The sequence below is a fragment of the Amblyraja radiata genome, chromosome 3 (genome assembly GCF_010909765.2).
Source record: "Amblyraja radiata isolate CabotCenter1 chromosome 3, sAmbRad1.1.pri, whole genome shotgun sequence".
In the NCBI taxonomy this organism is placed as follows: Eukaryota; Metazoa; Chordata; class Chondrichthyes; order Rajiformes; family Rajidae; genus Amblyraja; species Amblyraja radiata.
Genome location: NC_045958.1, coordinates 87,305,167 through 87,324,245, shown reverse-complemented (window position 1 = coordinate 87,324,245; position 19,079 = coordinate 87,305,167). Strand labels below are relative to the sequence as shown.

Here is a 19,079-nt window from a genome sequence, read left to right as displayed (position 1 = left end):
TTTCACTAATGTCATATATTGAGCACTGTGTTGTGTACTGACAATCTGCCATAGAAATAGAGAACTTCAAAGTTTTTAAATGACTCCTTTGTTGGCCGAGAATTTCCAATTTTTCTTTGTTGCAGTGGAATGAAAACAGAGAGTCGTGGAAAAGTGGGAATAGCTGAGTGATCAAAGTTAGGAAAAAATGCTGTAGAACCTGGTATAAAGAATTTAACCTCAAGGAATGGTGTTTAATCAGAGCTTCTTTGGATTAATTTACTGCTCATGAACATCACTGGCAGCACCACCATTTATTGTCCATCCCGATTTACACTTGAGAACATGATGACCTCAGTCTGAAGAAGGGTCTTGACCCAGAACGTCACCCATTCCATCTCTCCAGAAATGCTGCCTGTCCCGCTGAGTTACTCCAGCTTTTTGTATCTATCTTTGGTGTAAACCAGCATCTGCAGTTCTTTCCTACACATTTCATGCTGCTGACCTGCCTCGTTGAACCGCTGCAGCCCCTCTGGTGAAGGTTCTTCCACGGTGTTGTTACGAAGACAGTTTCATGATTTAGATCGAGTGACATCGGAGGAACTGCAATATCTTTCCGAGTCAGCGTGATCGGTAATCTGCAGGGGAGTCTGTTCTGGTAGAATAGAGGCCGAAGGGGCTGTTGCTGTTCTATGTCTGTTCTGGTAGAATAGAGGGTAAAAGTAATAGATGGGATCTAGACACAAGGAACTGCAGGTGCCAGTACACAAAAAAGACTCAAAGTGATTAGTAACTCAGTGGGTCAGGCAACATGTCTGGAAGACATAGATACGTTACGCTTCATGTAGGACCCTTCTTCAGACTAATGGTTGATGGTTGTCAGTATCGTTGAGTTGCAGAATGTTGCTGGGGTGTAGAAGTACGGTTAAAAGAGAAGAACGTCCAGACTATTTTCGATGAAACAAAGGAGACAGATGGAATATTTAATTAAGATATTTGAAATTTGGTGAGGGTGAAACAAAACTGAGCAGAAACAGTTTCTTTATTAATAGATTAATTGTGGGCAGCACGGTGGTGCAGAGGTTGAGTTGCTACCTTACTGTGCCAGAGACCTGGGTTCGATCCTGACTATGGGTGCTGTCTGTACGGAATTTGTACGTTCTCCCCGTGACCTGCATGAGCTTTCTCCAAGAGTTCCGGTTTCCTCCCACACTCCAAAGACAAACAGGTTTGTAGGCTAATTGGCTTGGTAAAATTGTAAATTGTCCCTGGTGTGTGTAGGATAGTGTAAGCGCGGACTCGCTGGGTCGAAGGGCCTGCTTCCGTACTGTATCTCTAAACTAAACTTAGGAATAGGAATTTTAACTTAATGCTGATAATGATTTCAAGGGATGTGTGAAAAATGATTTTACTCAACATATATTGTTGAGTAAACCCCCATCTATATTAACGGGATGGAGGTGGAATGTGTCTCCAGCTTCAGGTTTCTGGGGGTCAACATCTCCGATGACCTCTCTTGGACCCACAATACCTCAACACTGGTCAAGAAGGCTCACCAGCATCTCTTCTTCCTGAGGAGACTAAAGAAGGTCCATCTGTTTCCTCAGATTCTGGTGAACTTCTACCGCTCCACCATCGAGAGCATCCTTACCAACTGTATCACAATATGGTATGGCAACTGCTCTGTCTCCGACCGGAAAGCACTGCAGAGGGTGGTGAAAACTGCCCAACGCATCACCGGTTCCTCACTCCCCTCCAGTGAGTCTGTCCAGAGCAAGCGATGTCTGCGAAGGGCGCGCAGCATCGTCAAGGACTGCTCTCACCCCAGCCACAGTCTGTTTACCCTCCTCCCATCTGGGAGGCGCTACAGGTCTCTCCGTTGCCGGACCAGCAGGCCCAGGAACAGCTTCTTCCCTGCGGCTGTTACATTACTTAACTCTGCACCTTGGTGATTGCCAGTCACCCCCCCCCCCCCCCGGACACTCCTTTCCCCAGAAAAATTGCACTACTACGACTATGTGCGTATATATATTTATTACTCATTATTCTATGTTCGCTCTTCTGGGGAGATGCTAACTGCATTTTGTTGTCTCTGTACTGTACATTGCACAATGACAATAAAGTTTGAATCTGAATCTGTGGGGTCTAGAATTACAGCCAGTTTGGAGGCAGTAATTCCCAACTTATTTTGGTTGAGCATTTGAACAACTGATGCCAACCAGTTCAGGAAATAAATTCATCTCTTATAGATAAATTCATGATCCTTCTGTGTCTATAATGCAAGTTATTATTGCTAACGCTTCTATTTCTATGCTTTTAAACCGCTTGATTTTTTTCGAATTTGGATTTATCTATGGTTGAGGTTTAGTTTAGTTTACTTATAGTTGCAGCGTAGAAACAGGCCCTTCAGCCCACCGAGGCCATGCCGAGCAAAGATGACCTGTATACTAATTCCATCCTGCACATTGGGGACAATTTACAGAAGCCAATTAACTTACAAACCTGCACATCTTTGAAATGTGTGAAGAAACCGGAGCACCGGGAAAAATCCCACGCGGTCACTGGGAGAACGTACAAACTGCATACAGACAGCACCTGTAGTCAGGATTGAACCCAGGTCTCTGGTGTTGTACGGCAGAAACTCTACCTCTGAGGCACTGTGATAAAGAAATTATTAACATTTACTTGGATATTCGAGTTTGGAGATACAGTGCAGAAAGAGGCCCTTTGGCCCACCGAGTCCGGGCCGACCAGCGATTCCCGTGCACTAGCACTATCCTACACCAGGGACAATTTACAGTTTTTAGTGAAGCCACTTAACCTACAATCCTGTACGTATTTGGAGCATGGGAGGAAATTGGAGCACCCAGAGAAAACCCACCCGGTCACGGGGAGAATGTACAAATTATGTACAGACAGTACCCGTAGTTAGGATAGAGCCCAAATCTCTGGCACTGTAAGGCAGCAACTCTTCCATGCTGCCCTTACTACAGGAAACAGAGAGCATCTTCAGGAATTTTGTGCATTCTTACTTTAACACAGATCCTGATGTGGCTGCCAGTAATATTTGCAGGCTGGCTTAGTAAATTGTCTGTTCAAAACCAAATGTAAGCACGTAAACTGATATACAATTTTCTTTGATGTTTCAGTTCCCTCCTTCAATCATGTGTGGTTCAATCTTTGCGGTCTATAAAATATTCAAAGTATTATTTTAAACCTTTACTTCCTAGTTTTGTGGTCTGTGAGGATTATTTTAACTGATAGGCTGCTCAGCCAGCCTGGTGACACCATTTGTTGATTCCAAAGTTCAATGTGAACTGGTCATTCTGCTGTTGACACTGAGGAAGGGGATGCTCATATTCCACATACGCGTGGGTATTTATTCAAGAGAACTGGTATCAATATGGGTATTAAAAAAGATCAAGTTTAGTAATGTACATCAATGGAGATTACAATTCTAAACTATAACACAAGAAATAGAAGCAGATGGAGGCCATTCAGCCCCATTTACCTGCTTTGATATCCAATGTGAGACCAATGCAGACATTACTCTGCGTTACTTTCCTCTACTCTCTGCATAGCTATTGATTCCCTTGGTACCTAAAATTCTATTGAACCCTGGATATTTGATTGTGTGAGGATATTAAGGCACTGGGGAAGGGTCATGAGAGAATGACACAAAGTCTGTTGAATCTCTGTTAGTGAGCTTTCAAGTCGAGAGTGATTTATTGTTAAATGTCCCAGATAGAACAATGAAATTCTTACTCTCAGCAGCGCAATATGATATGTAAACGTAGTACACTATAAACAATGTAATAAATGGAAAAAGTTCAGTGTGTCACTTTTACACACACACACGTGTATATATATATATACACACACACGCACACATCAGCTCTGATATCAAGCAAATGTACAAGTGTAAATGAACTTTCAGTATTCGACAAATGGATGTGAATGCTGTGATGTAAGGCAGGTGATTGTGTTACCTGGTTCACCAATTCAGTGGCAGTGTTAGAGGAAGGAGAAGGAAGAAGGAATCTGACAGACGTGGCCATGTTTGCTGTTGTCATTTGCCGTTCTCCATAAATTTGCATTGTCCTTTGCTGGTAACATGTTTGGCAATTATAGTAATTATATCAGCATTGATAATTTGTGATATTGCCACCATGGTAGAAATTTGTTCTTTTTTAGTAATGTTATATAGCTTGGATAATAAGGTGATATTTCATTCCGAAAATCTCTTGAAAGTTTACAATTTATTTATGGAAACTCAACTTTGGACAGAGTTGTTGTTGCTGTCGCCAAAACTAACCTTTGATGTTTTGTAACTGTGTTCCAGGGCAGGCTCTGCTGGATGCTGGGGAAACGATGAAACAGCTGGCTGAGGTGAAAGATGCCCTAGACATGGAAGTAAAGCAGAACTTCATTGACCCACTGCAGAATCTCCATGACAAAGACCTGAAAGAAATACAGGTATTGATAGAATTAAGTCTAGGATAGCTGCCATTGTTCTGGAGCATTTATTCACCAAGGAGGAAGAGTTAGAAATAGGCTTCACATGCAGCATGCTCACCCTGCCCATTTACCTCCCCTCATTCCCTTGTTATTTGCACCAATCTTTGCAAGTCCCCAGCCATATTTCCCACCACTCAGCCCCACCTCTCTCTTTACCTGAACCTCTTCCACACCTCTTCCCAACCCTTCTCCTCATGACCCTTTTCTCCCCATTTCATTTCCCCAATCCTCCCCACCTCATCCAGACTCTTTCTACTTCCATTCCTCTCTCCATCCCAACACAGGTAGTTCCGCGAAAATCTGATAGAGGTGCCCCTAGCAACCTTGAGTCATAGAATATCGCATTATATAAACAATTGTGCCAATGGTAGAAAATGGGATTAGGAGCTAGAGAATATCGCTCTCGCAATAACAATGTTTTTTCCCCAACAGGATTTTCAAAAATAAAGGCCTTTTTAGTAACTGTAAGTTTATTTTTGTTACTGCGAGCTAAAAATACTAAAGGCTGTATGTTCATTGTTTAACAGAGTAACATTCTCATATCAATAGAAGTGATCGCTTGTAAGTCTCAAGGGTCTCCTGTATTGAAAATAGCAACTGTGTTCTCAAGTGACAATGACGTCTGATTACTGCGTGAATGCTGCAAGGAAACATTTTATTTCAAAGACAAATTTTTCTCTTCTTGCCAATTTCCAAAATAACGTTTAATTGGCTGTCTAGTGATCTGGATCAAAATCGTGTTATAACCACTTTGGCCCCTGTTCATACAAATGGATGGAGAAATGGAGCGTTATATCTAATTTGCTTTGTGGAAGCACGAGTAGTAGCTGAATTACTTGCACTCTCCTCATGCCTCCCGCTATGTGGTGTTTGTCCCTTCTCCCTGTGACTGATTAGGGTTTCCCCAGTTGATCTGGTTTCTTTCTCATTCCAAAGATATGCTAATCGGTAGGTTACTGGCCCCTTAAATCACCCCAAGTGTAGGTAGGTAGTAGGGAGATTCAGGGGAGTTAGGCATATGAGATAAATAAACAAGATGGAAAAAAGTGGTGGAATAGAATTGATAAGATTGCTCTTCGAATCAGCATAGACTTAGTGGGTCGAATGGCCTCATTGTCCATCATAAGTGGGAATGTGGGAAACCTTTTGAGAATCTCTCTCATTTCTAAAGCCATTGGTGTGCATTCCCAGTGATAGGAGTAAAGCAGGTAATATTGGATAGAACTCGTCCCTCCCCCTTAATCCGCTGTATTCCAGGCTGTATCGGGTAAAACAATGGTTCGTGGGTTTGACGCATGATTTGAAGTCGGAATGACTCACCAAGGATAAGCGGGATTCACTTTGATATCACATTTTATCCAAGACAGATCATCTAATAACTCCTCAAATAATAAAACCCCAGTACTTTCAACATCTTCTTGACAATGGTACTTAATCCTAATTTTGATGATAAAGCTGTGCTCAAAATTAGTTTTTAATTTCACTTTGTTTTATTTACATATAAATATTATTCAAATGGTACTTGACGGTCATATTTACATTCCATGTTGATGAACCTTGAAAATTTATTTTGAAATACTCCCAAACCACATCATTACAGCACAGAGGACGAGGGGAAAATAAAAATACTTTGCAATTAAAATGCTTTAATTATTATGACTAGTTCTTAATAAGCTGACAGTGCACTGACTTCTGGAGGACATGCATTGGATTCATTTCTACAATAAATACATTTTACTTCAATTAATGTTCAGACATGGAGGAACATACTTCAGATATCTTAACGGTCACTGATCATCTCTGCTGATTGAAGTTGCAACCTTGGAATGTTAAGACCAATTTAAGACAATATAGTTTATTTTATAGCTCTTACACTGGCCCCCAAGATACTGATTAGTCATTAGCTAGATAAGTAATTCCTAAATATATTTAAATCTGATGTAGACACAGATATTTTAGAAACATTTTAGGACTAATGCTGTGGTAAAGAAAAGAGTGTTTTCCATCCAATTTCAAAATTTACATTTCACGTGGTCAGGAGCTGGGTAGAAGATCGCTTGAAGGTGTAGTGTAGAAATTGCAGTGTACTAACAAAGGCCATTGAATGGTTGTGGTGTAACATTGAGCAAATCATGTTCAAATTGAACCATTAATGTGCTACACTAGTTTTTTTAAACTTGGCTGCATATGTAGATAATGCATCAACCAGCTAGAGACGATGTAACTGGGTACATTTCACTATCAATAAAGTTCAATGATGATGTTGCTGTAAGAAACAGAGACTAATGCTGCTGTTTGGTGCTGGTTTACAACCTCCATCTTTAAACAGAATTTACTCATCAAACAGAGTCGAAGAGAATCCAGCCTCACTAACGCACTGACCTGGTTCTGAGGGTTCATCCAATAATTGTGGTTCTTTTAATAAGGGTTTCAGAAATTAAACTGGAACTGGCAGTTGCAGCGATATTGATAGAAATATTTTTAAGGACTTACCATGAATCTCAAATAGTACACCTCTGCATAACTAGTAATTTTGTCTGCATCACTTTTAAATGATTATATTGTTTAAAAGTGAGTCAATGTGGAAACAGGCCCTTCGGCACAACTTACCCACACCGGCCAACGTGTCTCAGTTGCATTAGTCCCACCTGCCCGGGTTTAGTCCATATCCCTCCAAACCTGTCTAACTGTTAAGTTATGATGGGATGGTCCCTGACTCAACTACCTCCTCTGGCAGCTTGTTCCATACAGCCACCTCACTTTGTGTGAAAGGTTGGCTAATTGATACTGCAATTCTGTTTTCCACAGCATGAAGCAAGTTACTCTGCTCTTACCACTGGGTAATTTCTGTCATTAATTTTCAGAATCTGAGTGTCTTTTGCAAGGCCAGAATTTGTTGTTGAGCCTTTATTGCCCAAGAGAATGTAGTGGTGAGCTGCTTTCTTAATCATTGCATTCTTGTTAAAAGCCTCCTAGTGCTGTTGGGGATGGACTTCTAGGATTTAGACATAGCATAAAAAAGAACCGTCAATGTATTTTGAAATTAGGATGACATGTGACTTGGAGGAAAACCATTTGATAGTAATGTTCCCATGCACCTGCTACCCTTGTCCTCTTTAGTAGTAGAGATTTGGCAGGTGTGATTGGCGTGTGCTTGGTGTGTAATTGCAGTGTATCATGTGAAAGGAAATCACCGCAGCTTCTATACACCATTGATTGTAGTTTAGTTGATGTTTGTAGTGTTCATGAGTCTGATCATTGTTGGGAAGAAGCTGTTCCTGAACATGGAGGTTACAGTTTTCAGACTTCTATACCTTCTTCCCGATGGTAGGAATGAAATAAGAACGTGGCCAGATGATGCCACTGCCTTGTTGAGGTCGCACCTCCTATAGATGAACCTTTTCAAAATAGGCACAATTTTCTGGAACTAGAAAAGGAATAATGTTTAAGAAGGAACTGCAGATGCTGGAAAATCAAAGGTAGACAAAAATGCTGAAGAAACGGTCTCGACCCGAAACGTTGCCTATTTCCTTCACTCCATAGATGCTGCCTCACCCGCTGGGTTTCTCCAGCATTTTTGTCTACCCAGGAATAACCATGTGTGCCTAAAGCAGAAACTCCAGCCAATGTCTCAGATTTGATCTGTCAACTATTTGTTTCTCTACAGCTGCTGCTTTGACATTGGATATTTAAGCATTCTAGTGTGTTTGTGGTGTGTTTTATATTAATTATTTTGGTGTATAAACCCACCACTGCTGTGAGTTGCTCCACCACCTCTGAAGTGGTAGCATCAGGGACAGTATGTCACATGGCAACTATTCAAGGAACTGCCAAGATGTATCTGTACAATGGTCCATGAAATATTTGGAGACAAGTCAGGAAAAGCCATCTGTTATTCTTGCAGCTTTTTTATTCATATATCATCAGTCCGCATTATATCATAAACGTTACCTTACTGAGACCAGAGAGACAATGGTAATCTTTCATTGACCAGTGTGCTGTATGTATCCTGCAGAGATCGAGAGTTTGACACCGGTCAGGATATATCTGGTTTTATGCGTGCCTTCCCTTTAATATGATTGTCAGTCTCACTGAGATACATTTATTTATTCACTGGCAGCACCATCTAAAGAAACTGGAGGGACGGCGACTGGATTTTGACTACAAGAAGAAAAGACAAGGGAAGGTCCCAGATGACGAGATTCGACAGGCACTGGAGAAATTTGATGAATCGAAAGAAATTGCAGAATCGAGCATGTTTAACCTACTGGAGAGTGATGTAAGGACCTGTTTTTTGTGCTCTTGGAATCAGCTTAGCCTTCAATTGTTCAGTACCCGGCCAGAATATGTTATTGTTTTTCACCAAGGTGTGTGCTATTTCATCTTCATGTCCCCTCCATCTTGCATCTGCTGACGCTCCAGGCATTATCTCATGCTGGGAGAGGTAGCAGATGTACCTGCTCACACAGTGCTGGTTTCAGCAGATTCCTTTCAACCGCCTGAAAAGGACTTGCTGAGATAATAATAATAATAATAAATACTTTATTGATCCCCTCAGGGAAATTCAGATGTCCAGAAGCCCCCAACCAACAAACCCACAGATTCAAAACGAACGCAGACAGAACATACATAGAATACAATGTGGACACTACCTGAGAGCAATAAATACTTAAAAAGACCAATAATTAACAGTTAAAAATTAAAAATTGCATTTCTGGCCACTCTCCCATTGACTTCTGGGACTGTGGCCTGCAACTGCAGCATGTCACTAGCTGGGCCTGTTGTAAAAGCAATTATTAAAGACTGCTTATGCACTGTTCAGATTTAACATTTCTGTGACATTCCTATTATACCTCTACTGAAACTAAATGCCTGGTATATAAATGGTTTGTTTGATGGCTAAGTGTGTTAATTAGCTCCATCTCTGTCTTAATCTACAATTTCTTCCGCACTCAGTAAAAGTTTCAGTGAAAACGCTTATTAAATGTATCAGTCTCCCAAATTTAACCAGTCTGAAGAAGGGTCTCGACCTGAAACGTCACCCATTCCTTCTCTCCAGAGATGCTGCCTGTCCCACTGAGTGACTCCAGCTTTTTGTGTCTATCTTCAAAATAAATCCTGACCTTGGTTTGCTGTTTAGGACCATGACAGTAATTGAATATTTCTGTTCCCTGCAGTCGTATCTGACCAGATTGGGTTTCCTCATCCTTATGCGGAGAGATATTGGTGTCTGATGAATATGCAATTAGTGAATGGATTATGCTGTTCTCTCTGCAGTGAAACACTAAGTGATGGAGTAACACAGTGGGTCAGGCAGCATCTGTGGAGGGAATGAATAGGCAATGTTTCGGGTCGGAAATATTCATTAAGTTTAGTTTAGAGATACAGCATGGAACCAGGCCCTTCGGCCCACCGAGTCTGTGCCGGTGTGCTGCCTGCAGATTAACATGACACCATCTTGAACCAGGTTTTCAACTCAGGACTCCAACATTAATAACCCAAATAGCATCATTAGATTTACATCTATCCCAATTGTAATTTAAGCGGAACAGGTGAAGAGTGGGGGAAAGAGATGAGCAGCTGAAATAATTCCAAACTCAGTTTGCGCAAATTACAATGGATGCCCCTGTCTCGAGTCATAGAGTGATACAGCGTGGAAACAGGCCCTTTGGCCCAACCTGCCCACAATGGCCAACATGTCCCATCAACACTAGTTCCACTTGCCTGAATTTGGCCCATAAATCTATCTAAATCTAACCTATCCATGTACCTGTCCAAATGTTTCTTAAACGTTGGGATTAGTACCTGCCTCAACTACCTCCTCAGGCAGCTTGTTCCATATACTTACCACCCTTTGTGTGAAAACGTTACTTCTTGGATTCCTATTAAATCTTTCCCCCTCACCTTAAACCTATGAACTATCTACTTCACCAACTTTGTGTCAGTGTCAGCTGATAATGTGCCACCAACAGAAAACTGCCCCAACTCAACATGAGGAAGACTCCTTGCTTTCTGAAGTATCTGTCATTCCTGCTTTTTCCTGTAGTGTTCCTTTTTCCAACACTACTATCCTGTTCAGTCCTGAGCCAAATTTATAATCCCTTTATCTACCCAGTGCTTTGACCACTGAATTTCCTCTTTCCCCACGCCCTGTGGCCCATTCCCAGTCTTCCTGGATCTCCTGTTAGTGCTGGTGTTCCTGATTTGACTTCACTGCCAGCCTCTAGATGCCCTCAATGCAATGTGCCAATTGCCCAGATCCCTGAAAACATCCCCAGCCTGTCAATTGGGCTTCCTCCTACTTACCTTGCTATACCCTGGGTTTGTGTAGGAAGGAACTGCAGATGCTGGTTTATACCGAAGATAGACACAAAAAGCTGGAGTAACTCCGCGGGACAGGCAGCATCGCTGGAGAGAAAGAAAGGTTGATTCTTAACATCACCCATCCCTTCTCTCCAGAGATGCTGCCTGTCCCGCGGAGTTACTCCAGCTTTTTGTGCCTACCCGAGGTTTGTGTTCAGCAAGGCGACGGTGACATTGGGACATCCTTGCTTTAATAGATTATCGTTGAGGTTTCTTCCCTGTAGGATGCATGGAAGCTTGATCTTCCTGACTTAGCGGGCAGCTGGAGCACCACCTGTACGCTGAGTCATTGGAAGTGAGTCAGTTCATGCAGAGCTCTCTCAGAAAATGTGGGCTGCAGGGAGCAGGAGCTGGGGTAATGATACACGATTTTTAGACTGAGCCATCAGACATCATTCCATGATAGGACGGAGGGAGGAGGGGTGGAGGGGGGGGGGGGGTGGAGGGGGGGGGGGGGGTGGGTGGGGTTATGCAGATCCCTCAGACTATGACAGTGAAGCAGGCAGAGACTCTTTCACTGGGAACTATCAGTGTAGAAGTGTTTTATTCTGTGCTCAGGAGGCTGGCACTGGGATTTCTGATGCATCATGTGTAAAAATAATTTTGCAGCAAGGTCACTGGAATCACTAAGCTGCACTACTTTCAAGATGATGTACTTTGAGTTTTAATCAGGATTATAACTAAAGATTGTAAGTTGTGCCATTTTGATGAGGTGCAGTTGGTAAGTCATTAATGCAGAAGTGGGTGAATTTCTCACATGCAGGAGGTATGAAGGGGAAATTATACTCCCAATTGTTTAAAATGTGAGGGGAAAGTGCTGAGTACAAGTCTATCGGTGGGATTCCTATCCAATAGCCACAAGTGGATGAAATCATTTTTTTTGCCAAAAATTGAAATAAGATGGTGGGTATATGGAACAAGCTGCCAGAGAAGTAGTTGAGGCAGGTACTAGAATTACATTTAAAAGGCATTTGGAAGGGTACATGGATCGGAAAAGTTTAGAGGGACATGGGCCAAAGGTGGTTAAAGTGGGAAGAGTGTAAATGGGGCATCTTGGTTGGCACGGGCAAATTAGGCCAAAGGGCCAAAGGCTTTATGCCTTTAGATGCATTGGATTATTTTTCTACTCCAACAGGTTGTCTCTCATCATTGACCTCCAGCTTCAGTTCCTGTGATGGTTGACACCCAATTTAAAATTTTCTTTTGACATTTTCCAAGATTTATGCAACTCCCCTACACATTTCCCTGCTCCATTTTGCCTCCCGACCCTGCATCTAACTATCCCCATGCCATATATGCAAGCATTACTTCTCCCCCCCCCTTTCCTTCTGCTTGCCGCACTCTGGCTCAATGCCCACATTCACTCCATTTCGCCCTGGTTCCAACCTTGCTACTCCACTCCTGTATCCGCTCCAGATTGAGGTCTTCTTCACCTGGGTGTGGGTTGTGCTTGTGTTAAACGTTCAGTGACACGAACAGCTCTTGCTGAGAATGAAATAGAAACATAGAAATTGAAAAAAAAACATGAGCACATTAACATTATTAAAATAAATAAAAATTAAAATACTAACAAAGGAAATACATTTAAACTAACTGGATTAAATCAATTAAAAATGGCTGCATTGGCTTCTGGTTGTCATAGAAACATAGAAACATGGACAATAGGTGCAGGAGTAGGCCATTTGGCCCTTCGAGCCAGCACCGCCATTCAATATGATCATGGCTGATCATCTAAAATCAGTACCCCATTCCTGCTTTTTCCCCATATCCCTTGGTTCCTTTAGCCCTAAAAGCTAGATCTAACTCTCTCTTGAAAACATCCAGTGAATTGGCCTCCACTGCCTTCTGTGGCAGAGAATTCCACAGATTTACAACTCTCTGGGTGAACAAGTTTTTCCTCATCTGTCCTAAATGGCCTACCCCTTATTCTTAAACTGTGACCCCTGGTTCTGGACTCCCCCAACATCGGGAATATTTTTCCAGCATCTAGCCTGTCCAATCCTTTAAGAATTGTATATGTTTCTATAAGATTCCCTCTAATCCTTCTAAATTCCAGTGAATACAAGCCCAGTCGACCCATTCTTTCGTCATATGTCAGTCCCACCATCCCAGGGAATTAACCTGGTGAACCTATGCTGCACTCCCTCAATAGCAATAATGTCCTTCCTCAAATTAGGAGACCAAAATTGCGCACAATATTCCAGGTGCAGTCTCACCAGGGCCCTGTACAACTGCAGTAGGACCTCCTTGTTCTTAAACTCAAATCCTCTTGCATTGAAGGCCAACATGCCATTAGCTTTCGTCACTGCCTGCTGTACCTGCACGCTTACTTTCAGTGACTGATGTACAAGCACACCCAGGTCTCATTGCACCTCCCCTTTTCATAAACAGATACCATTCAGATTATTATCTGCCTTCCTGTTCTTGCCATCAAAGTGGATAACCTCACACTGCATCTGCCATGCATCTGCCCACTCACCCAACCTATCCAAGTCACCCTCCAGCCTCATAGCATCCTCATCACAGCTCACATTGCCATCCAGCTTTGTGTCATCTGCAAACTTGGAAATGTCACATTAATTCCCTCGTCTAAATTGTTAATATATATTGTAAATAACTGGGGTCCCAGCACCGAGCCGTGCGGCACCCTACTAGTCACTGCCTGCAATTCTGAAAATTACCTATTTTACTTCGGAGTCACGTGAGTGACTACGTGAAGAACCCCGCCAGGACGCATGCGTGTCATATCGCTACACGCATTGCGAAACAGTCAGGCGGGGTGGAACGACGTTCCCCCGCAGCGGCAGTTTAAAAGCCGGAACCTGCAGGTAAGAGTACTCTGCGGTCTTTTTGTGTTTTCCCATACTGATTACAGGTGGGGAGCATGGACAAGTCAAAGAAAGCAACGAGGGCTGCGACAAAGCTGGTGGGGGAGGACCACGGAGTAGCGGGCAGCCAGCAGCGGCCAACGGCACTTGAATCACCTATAATGGGATCAGCTGTGCTCGATGTCGCCTCCGCACCGGCCAGATCCACTCCGCGGCCGGGCAGTAAGGCAAAACAAAAAACCAACAAAGTCGTGGACTCAGATGAGTCCGACTTTGAGCAGCCGCGGGCGGCCAGCGACCGTGAGCGCTGGAGCCGGATGGAGCGGTGTGTGGAGCATTTGCTCCAACGTGACAGGCTCCGGCAGATGGAGTCGAGTCACTGTGGGCTCTATGTAAAACCCACAGCAGCACCTCTTGTAGGGCTGCACAGTGCTTCTCCCTCGTCAGAGGGGAGTACTGGGGGTCAGTACTGGGCTGATCCTGAAGAGGGGTTTGCAGAAGAGAAATCAAGTGTGCAGGGGGTGCAGGAACGTGAAAATCTACTGGACATGGTGTCCAACTTCATACAGCCAGACCAGACTGGCCAAAACCTGGAGCAAAAACTAGCTGCCAGTATAGATTATATGTCCTTTAACCAGCTACAAGAACAGGCTGTATTGGACACCACGTCAAGACACCTGGCACCGGGTAACTGTATATCGCTGAATGTTCCTGTAGTAAATACTTGTATATGGAAACATATTGGAATAGGAGTTAGAGGCATGGATATCAAACTCCAAAAGGTATTAAAACTCCTAACAGCGGGGATAACAGCTTTCACCCGCACAGTGGATGAGAAGGACATGTCGCAGGACCAACAGGATGCACTGACACTGCTTTGCAACACACAATATGAAATAAACAGCATCAGGAAGAGTGCCATCCGACCTACTTTAAACCCGAAATTCGCAGGTCTGTGCATACCTGGAATCGTAAAACCACCAATTCTACTATTTGGAGGTAACCTATCGAAGCAAGTCAAGGAGCTCGATGAGGAAGCAAAAACCCTGGGACTCATAAAAGGGACCATCAAAAACCCACTACGGCCATAGACAGCACCCTTACGCACCCACCAGTAGAACAAGACTGACTGGTGAAAGCTCGAAGGTCTGGTACACCGAACATGAGTCTTTTTTAGGCCATGGCCCAGGTCGGCCTTCTTGGAAGATACGCAAACCTCCAACATCAACCAAACCACAAACCCAGACACTGACGCCTCAACATCAACGAAGGATTTACAAAAAGAAGTAAACCTGCCACTGGTAACTATGGAGGTAGGTGTGTCTGGTTCCCTACAAATTGCAGGGATCATGGAGGTTGGGGGGAGATTACACTCCTTTCTGGATGCATGGAGTATGCTAACTACCGACACTTATATTTTAAGCAGTATCCAGGGATATACCATAGAATTTATACACAAGTACAGCCCTCCAGTTCAACATATACCGAGCCGAATGTTCGTACTTTCCGGTAAAGAAAAATCAGAAGCGCATGCTGAACTGGAGCGGCTTTACGCAAAAGGGGTATTTGAAAAATCCCAACACGAACCGCTAGAATTCGTGTCCAATATCTTTACCAAAAACAAAAAAGGTGGTGGTTGTCGCATCATCATAGATCTGACTAAATTGAATACATTTGTACAATATATTCATTTTAAAATGGAAACCTTTGTTACTGCAAAACAATTGATTTCCAAAGGTTACTTCATGGCTAGTATCAATTACAAAATGGTTACTATTCAGTGCCTATACAAGGTGACCACAGATGTTACTTAAAATTCAACTGGGACAGTTTTGGCAGTATAGAGCGCTGCCAAATGTATAACATCAGCCCCAAGGCAGTTCACAAAAATTTTGAAACCAGCCCTAGCGTTTATACGGAAACGAAAACACATGGTCATGGCATATCTAGATGACATACTTATTGTGGGCAAAACTTTGGAATTGGCCAAACAAACTGTAACAGCCACAAAACAGTTATTGAAAAACTGGGGTTTATCATCCATCCAGTTAAATCTAAATTAACGCCTTCCACTACTATGGAATATTTGGGGTTCACCATTGACTCAGTTCACATGTCGGTGACTTTGCCAAAGGGAACGGCTATAGACTTAATAGAGGCTTGCAATAACCTAATTGACATCAGTAAACTGTCTATCAGATTGGTAGCAAAAGTAATTGGCAAAATGGTGGCTGCTTTTCCAGCCACACAATTTGGACCTTTACATTACCAAAATTTACAGAGAGCAAAAATACAAGCACTCAAAATTAATGCTGGTCATTTTGACAGACCAATGAAGCTACCAATCAAAGCTATAATGGAACTAAAATGGTGGATAGATAACATTCGGCTTTGTTTCAATCCAATCATTATCAGCAACCCTTCTATGGTGCTATAAACTGATGCCAATGCACTTGGGTGGGGAGCCACCAATTCCATCTCCAGCTGTGGAGGTAGATGGACTGCTCAGGAGGCATCATTATTACTAACACTGGGCATAAACTACCTGGAAATGTTGGGTGCATTCTATGGCCTAAAGTCATATTGTACTGGGTCATATCACCAGCATGTTAGACTACAGATTGACAATACCACCGTGGTAGCATATATCAACCACATGGGTGGAAACAAATCGACATCATGTGACAATCTGGCTAATACAATTTGGCAATGGTGTATCCAGAGAGATATTTGGATATCAGCTACTTACCTACCAGGTAAACTAAATTTAGTGGCAGACACCAGGTCACGCAAATTTAATGAAAACACCGAATGGATGTTGAATAAAAAAGTATTTGCTGATATTACAGCACGGTATGGAACACCAGATATCGATCTATTCGCATCCAGGCTTAATCACCTGTTATCAACTATGTTTCGTGGGAACCAGACCCCGGGGCAGCGGCTACAGATGCATTTTCGCTGCATTGGGGGAAATTGTTTATTTATGCATTCCCTCCTTTCTGCCTCATCAGTCGGGTATTAAGGAAAATACAGCAAGACTCTGCGTCTGGTATTTTGGTAGTACCCGATTGGCCTACTCAACCATGGTTCCCAGTGATACTGAACATGGTACTAGAACCATGTATCACCATCCCGAATAGACCAGACTTATTGGTTCATCCCGTAACGAGGGATAGCCACCCATGCCATAACTATTTGGATTTATTAATTTGTAGAGTCTAAAAATACCACTACTACAGCTGGGACTGACGGACCGAACAGTGAACATGATCTCGGCGGCCCACAGACAGTCCACCAAAAAACAGTATCTGGTCTATATCAAGAAGTGGGAGATGTATTGTCACAAAAACAGCATCATCTACAGAGAAATGAACATCCCGTCTGTTCTGGAATACCTGGCAGGCCTCCATTATGATGAGGGGCTCAGTTATAGTGCCATCAACTGCGCCAGAAGTGCCCTATCAACTTATCTATGGCAAGGAACAGAGCGTCACTCTGTTGGGACTCACCCACTGGTAACAAAACTTATGAGGGGAATTTTTAATACCAATCCCCCAAGAACCAGGTACTCCTAAATATGGGATGTGAGTATTGACCTGAAGATGCTCAGGAATTGGTCTCCAGCAACAGCTCTGTCCCTACATAGACTGACATTAAAAACAGTCATGCTAATGGCTTTGGTCACGGCACAAAGGGTACAATCATTACATAAATTAAGACTGGACAACATGACTTCTTCATCTGAAAATATTACGTTTCATATTTATGAATTAGTTAAGCAGAACAGACAGGGATCAGCAGGCCTCAATATAGAATTTAGGTCTTACCCAACAGATGATCGTCTCTGTATAGTAAGACATTTGTCGTTATACATGGAGAACACGAAAATCATCAGAGGCAATGAGAAGGCACTTTTTGGTCAGCCACTAGCAACCACACAAAAGAGTGACGGTCCAGACCATCTCAAGATGGCTGAAACAGGTTCTAATACAGGCTGGGGTGGATACTAATATTTTTAAATCTCATTCCACCAGGGCTGCAGCTACATCGGCAGCTATGCAGTTGGATGTACCAATGGACCAAATCCTCAAGACAGCAGGATGGTCAGGGGAAAAAACATTCCAACTATTTTATCATAAACCAGTCATTAAACCTGGAACGTTTGCAGAAACAATTTTAAGTTCTGTAATTTAACTTACCCCATAAATAGAGGCTATAATATTATGTTAATAAATTTCATGGATTTCAATGTCGGATTCATGTCTAAATTATGTTGACACAATTCCTCCTACAGTCATTAAGGCAGATGTGATGCATGGACTCGTTTCCACGGCATGAAATCACAGAGCTTTGAAATCTTCACGTAGTCACTCACGTGACTCCGAAGTAAAATAGTAAGATTAAACGAGAACTTACCAGTTCGAAGTTTGATCGTTATTTTATGAGGAGTACGTTGAGGGAATACGTGCGCTCCGCTCCCACCCATGATCATATACTCAACTGGTATTTCTTCTCTAATCTTACTATGTTTAAGTCATTACAGTTATCTGTGATTTCACACCGCTGCTTTGAAGAATGACACGCATGCGTCCTGGTGGGGTTCTTCACGTATTCCCTCAACGTACTCCTCATAAAATAACGATCAAACTTCGAACTGGTAAGTTCTCGTTTAATCTTACTATTAATTCCTACTCTTTGCTTCCTGCCTGTCAACCAGTTCTCTATCCACTGGTTCTCCCTCATCCATTCTACTTGTTACATCCTCAAAAAATTCCAGAAGATTAGACAAGCATGATTTCCCCTTCATAAATCCATGCTGACTTTGACCGATCCTGACACTGCTTTCCAAATGCGCTGCTATAACACCTTTAACAATCTACTCAAGCATCTTTCCCACTACCGATTTAAGGCTAACTGATCTATAATTCCCCGTTTTCTCTCTCCCTCCTTTCTTAAAAAGTGGGGTTACATTGGCTACCCTCCAGTCCACAGGAACTGCTCCAGAGTCGCGAGAACATTGGAAAATGATCACCAATGCACCCACAATTTCAAGGGCCACCTCCTTGAGTACTCTGGGATGCAGACCATCAGGCTGAGGGGATTTATCTGCCTACAGTCCCAACAGTTTACCTAACATCATTTCCTGACTAATGTGGATTCCCTTCAGTTCCTCCCTCCCACTAGATCCTCGGTCCCCTCGTATTTCTGGGAGATTGTTTGTGTCTTCCTTGGTGAAGATAGAAACAAAGTACTCATTTAACTGTTCTGACATTTCTTTGTTTCACAATATAAATTCACCTGTCTGACTGTAAGGGACCTATATTTGTCTTCAGTAAACTTTTCCTTTTTACATATCTCAAGAAGCTTTTAGTCAGTTGAAGCTTTTAT

The 19,079-nt window shown here is 42.7% G+C and overlaps 1 protein-coding gene across 1 annotated transcript in view; it reads left to right on the top strand.

Annotated features, from left to right (window-relative positions):
• sh3gl2 (SH3 domain containing GRB2 like 2, endophilin A1) overlaps positions 1-19,079 on the top strand; it is a 142,296-nt gene that overhangs the window by 113,723 nt on the left and 9,494 nt on the right. The window contains exons 5-6 of the mRNA XM_033018254.1: positions 4,322-4,455; positions 8,618-8,776. Of these exons, the coding sequence (XP_032874145.1) occupies positions 4,322-4,455; positions 8,618-8,776 (293 nt within the window). The remainder of the gene's footprint in view (positions 1-4,321; positions 4,456-8,617; positions 8,777-19,079) is intronic.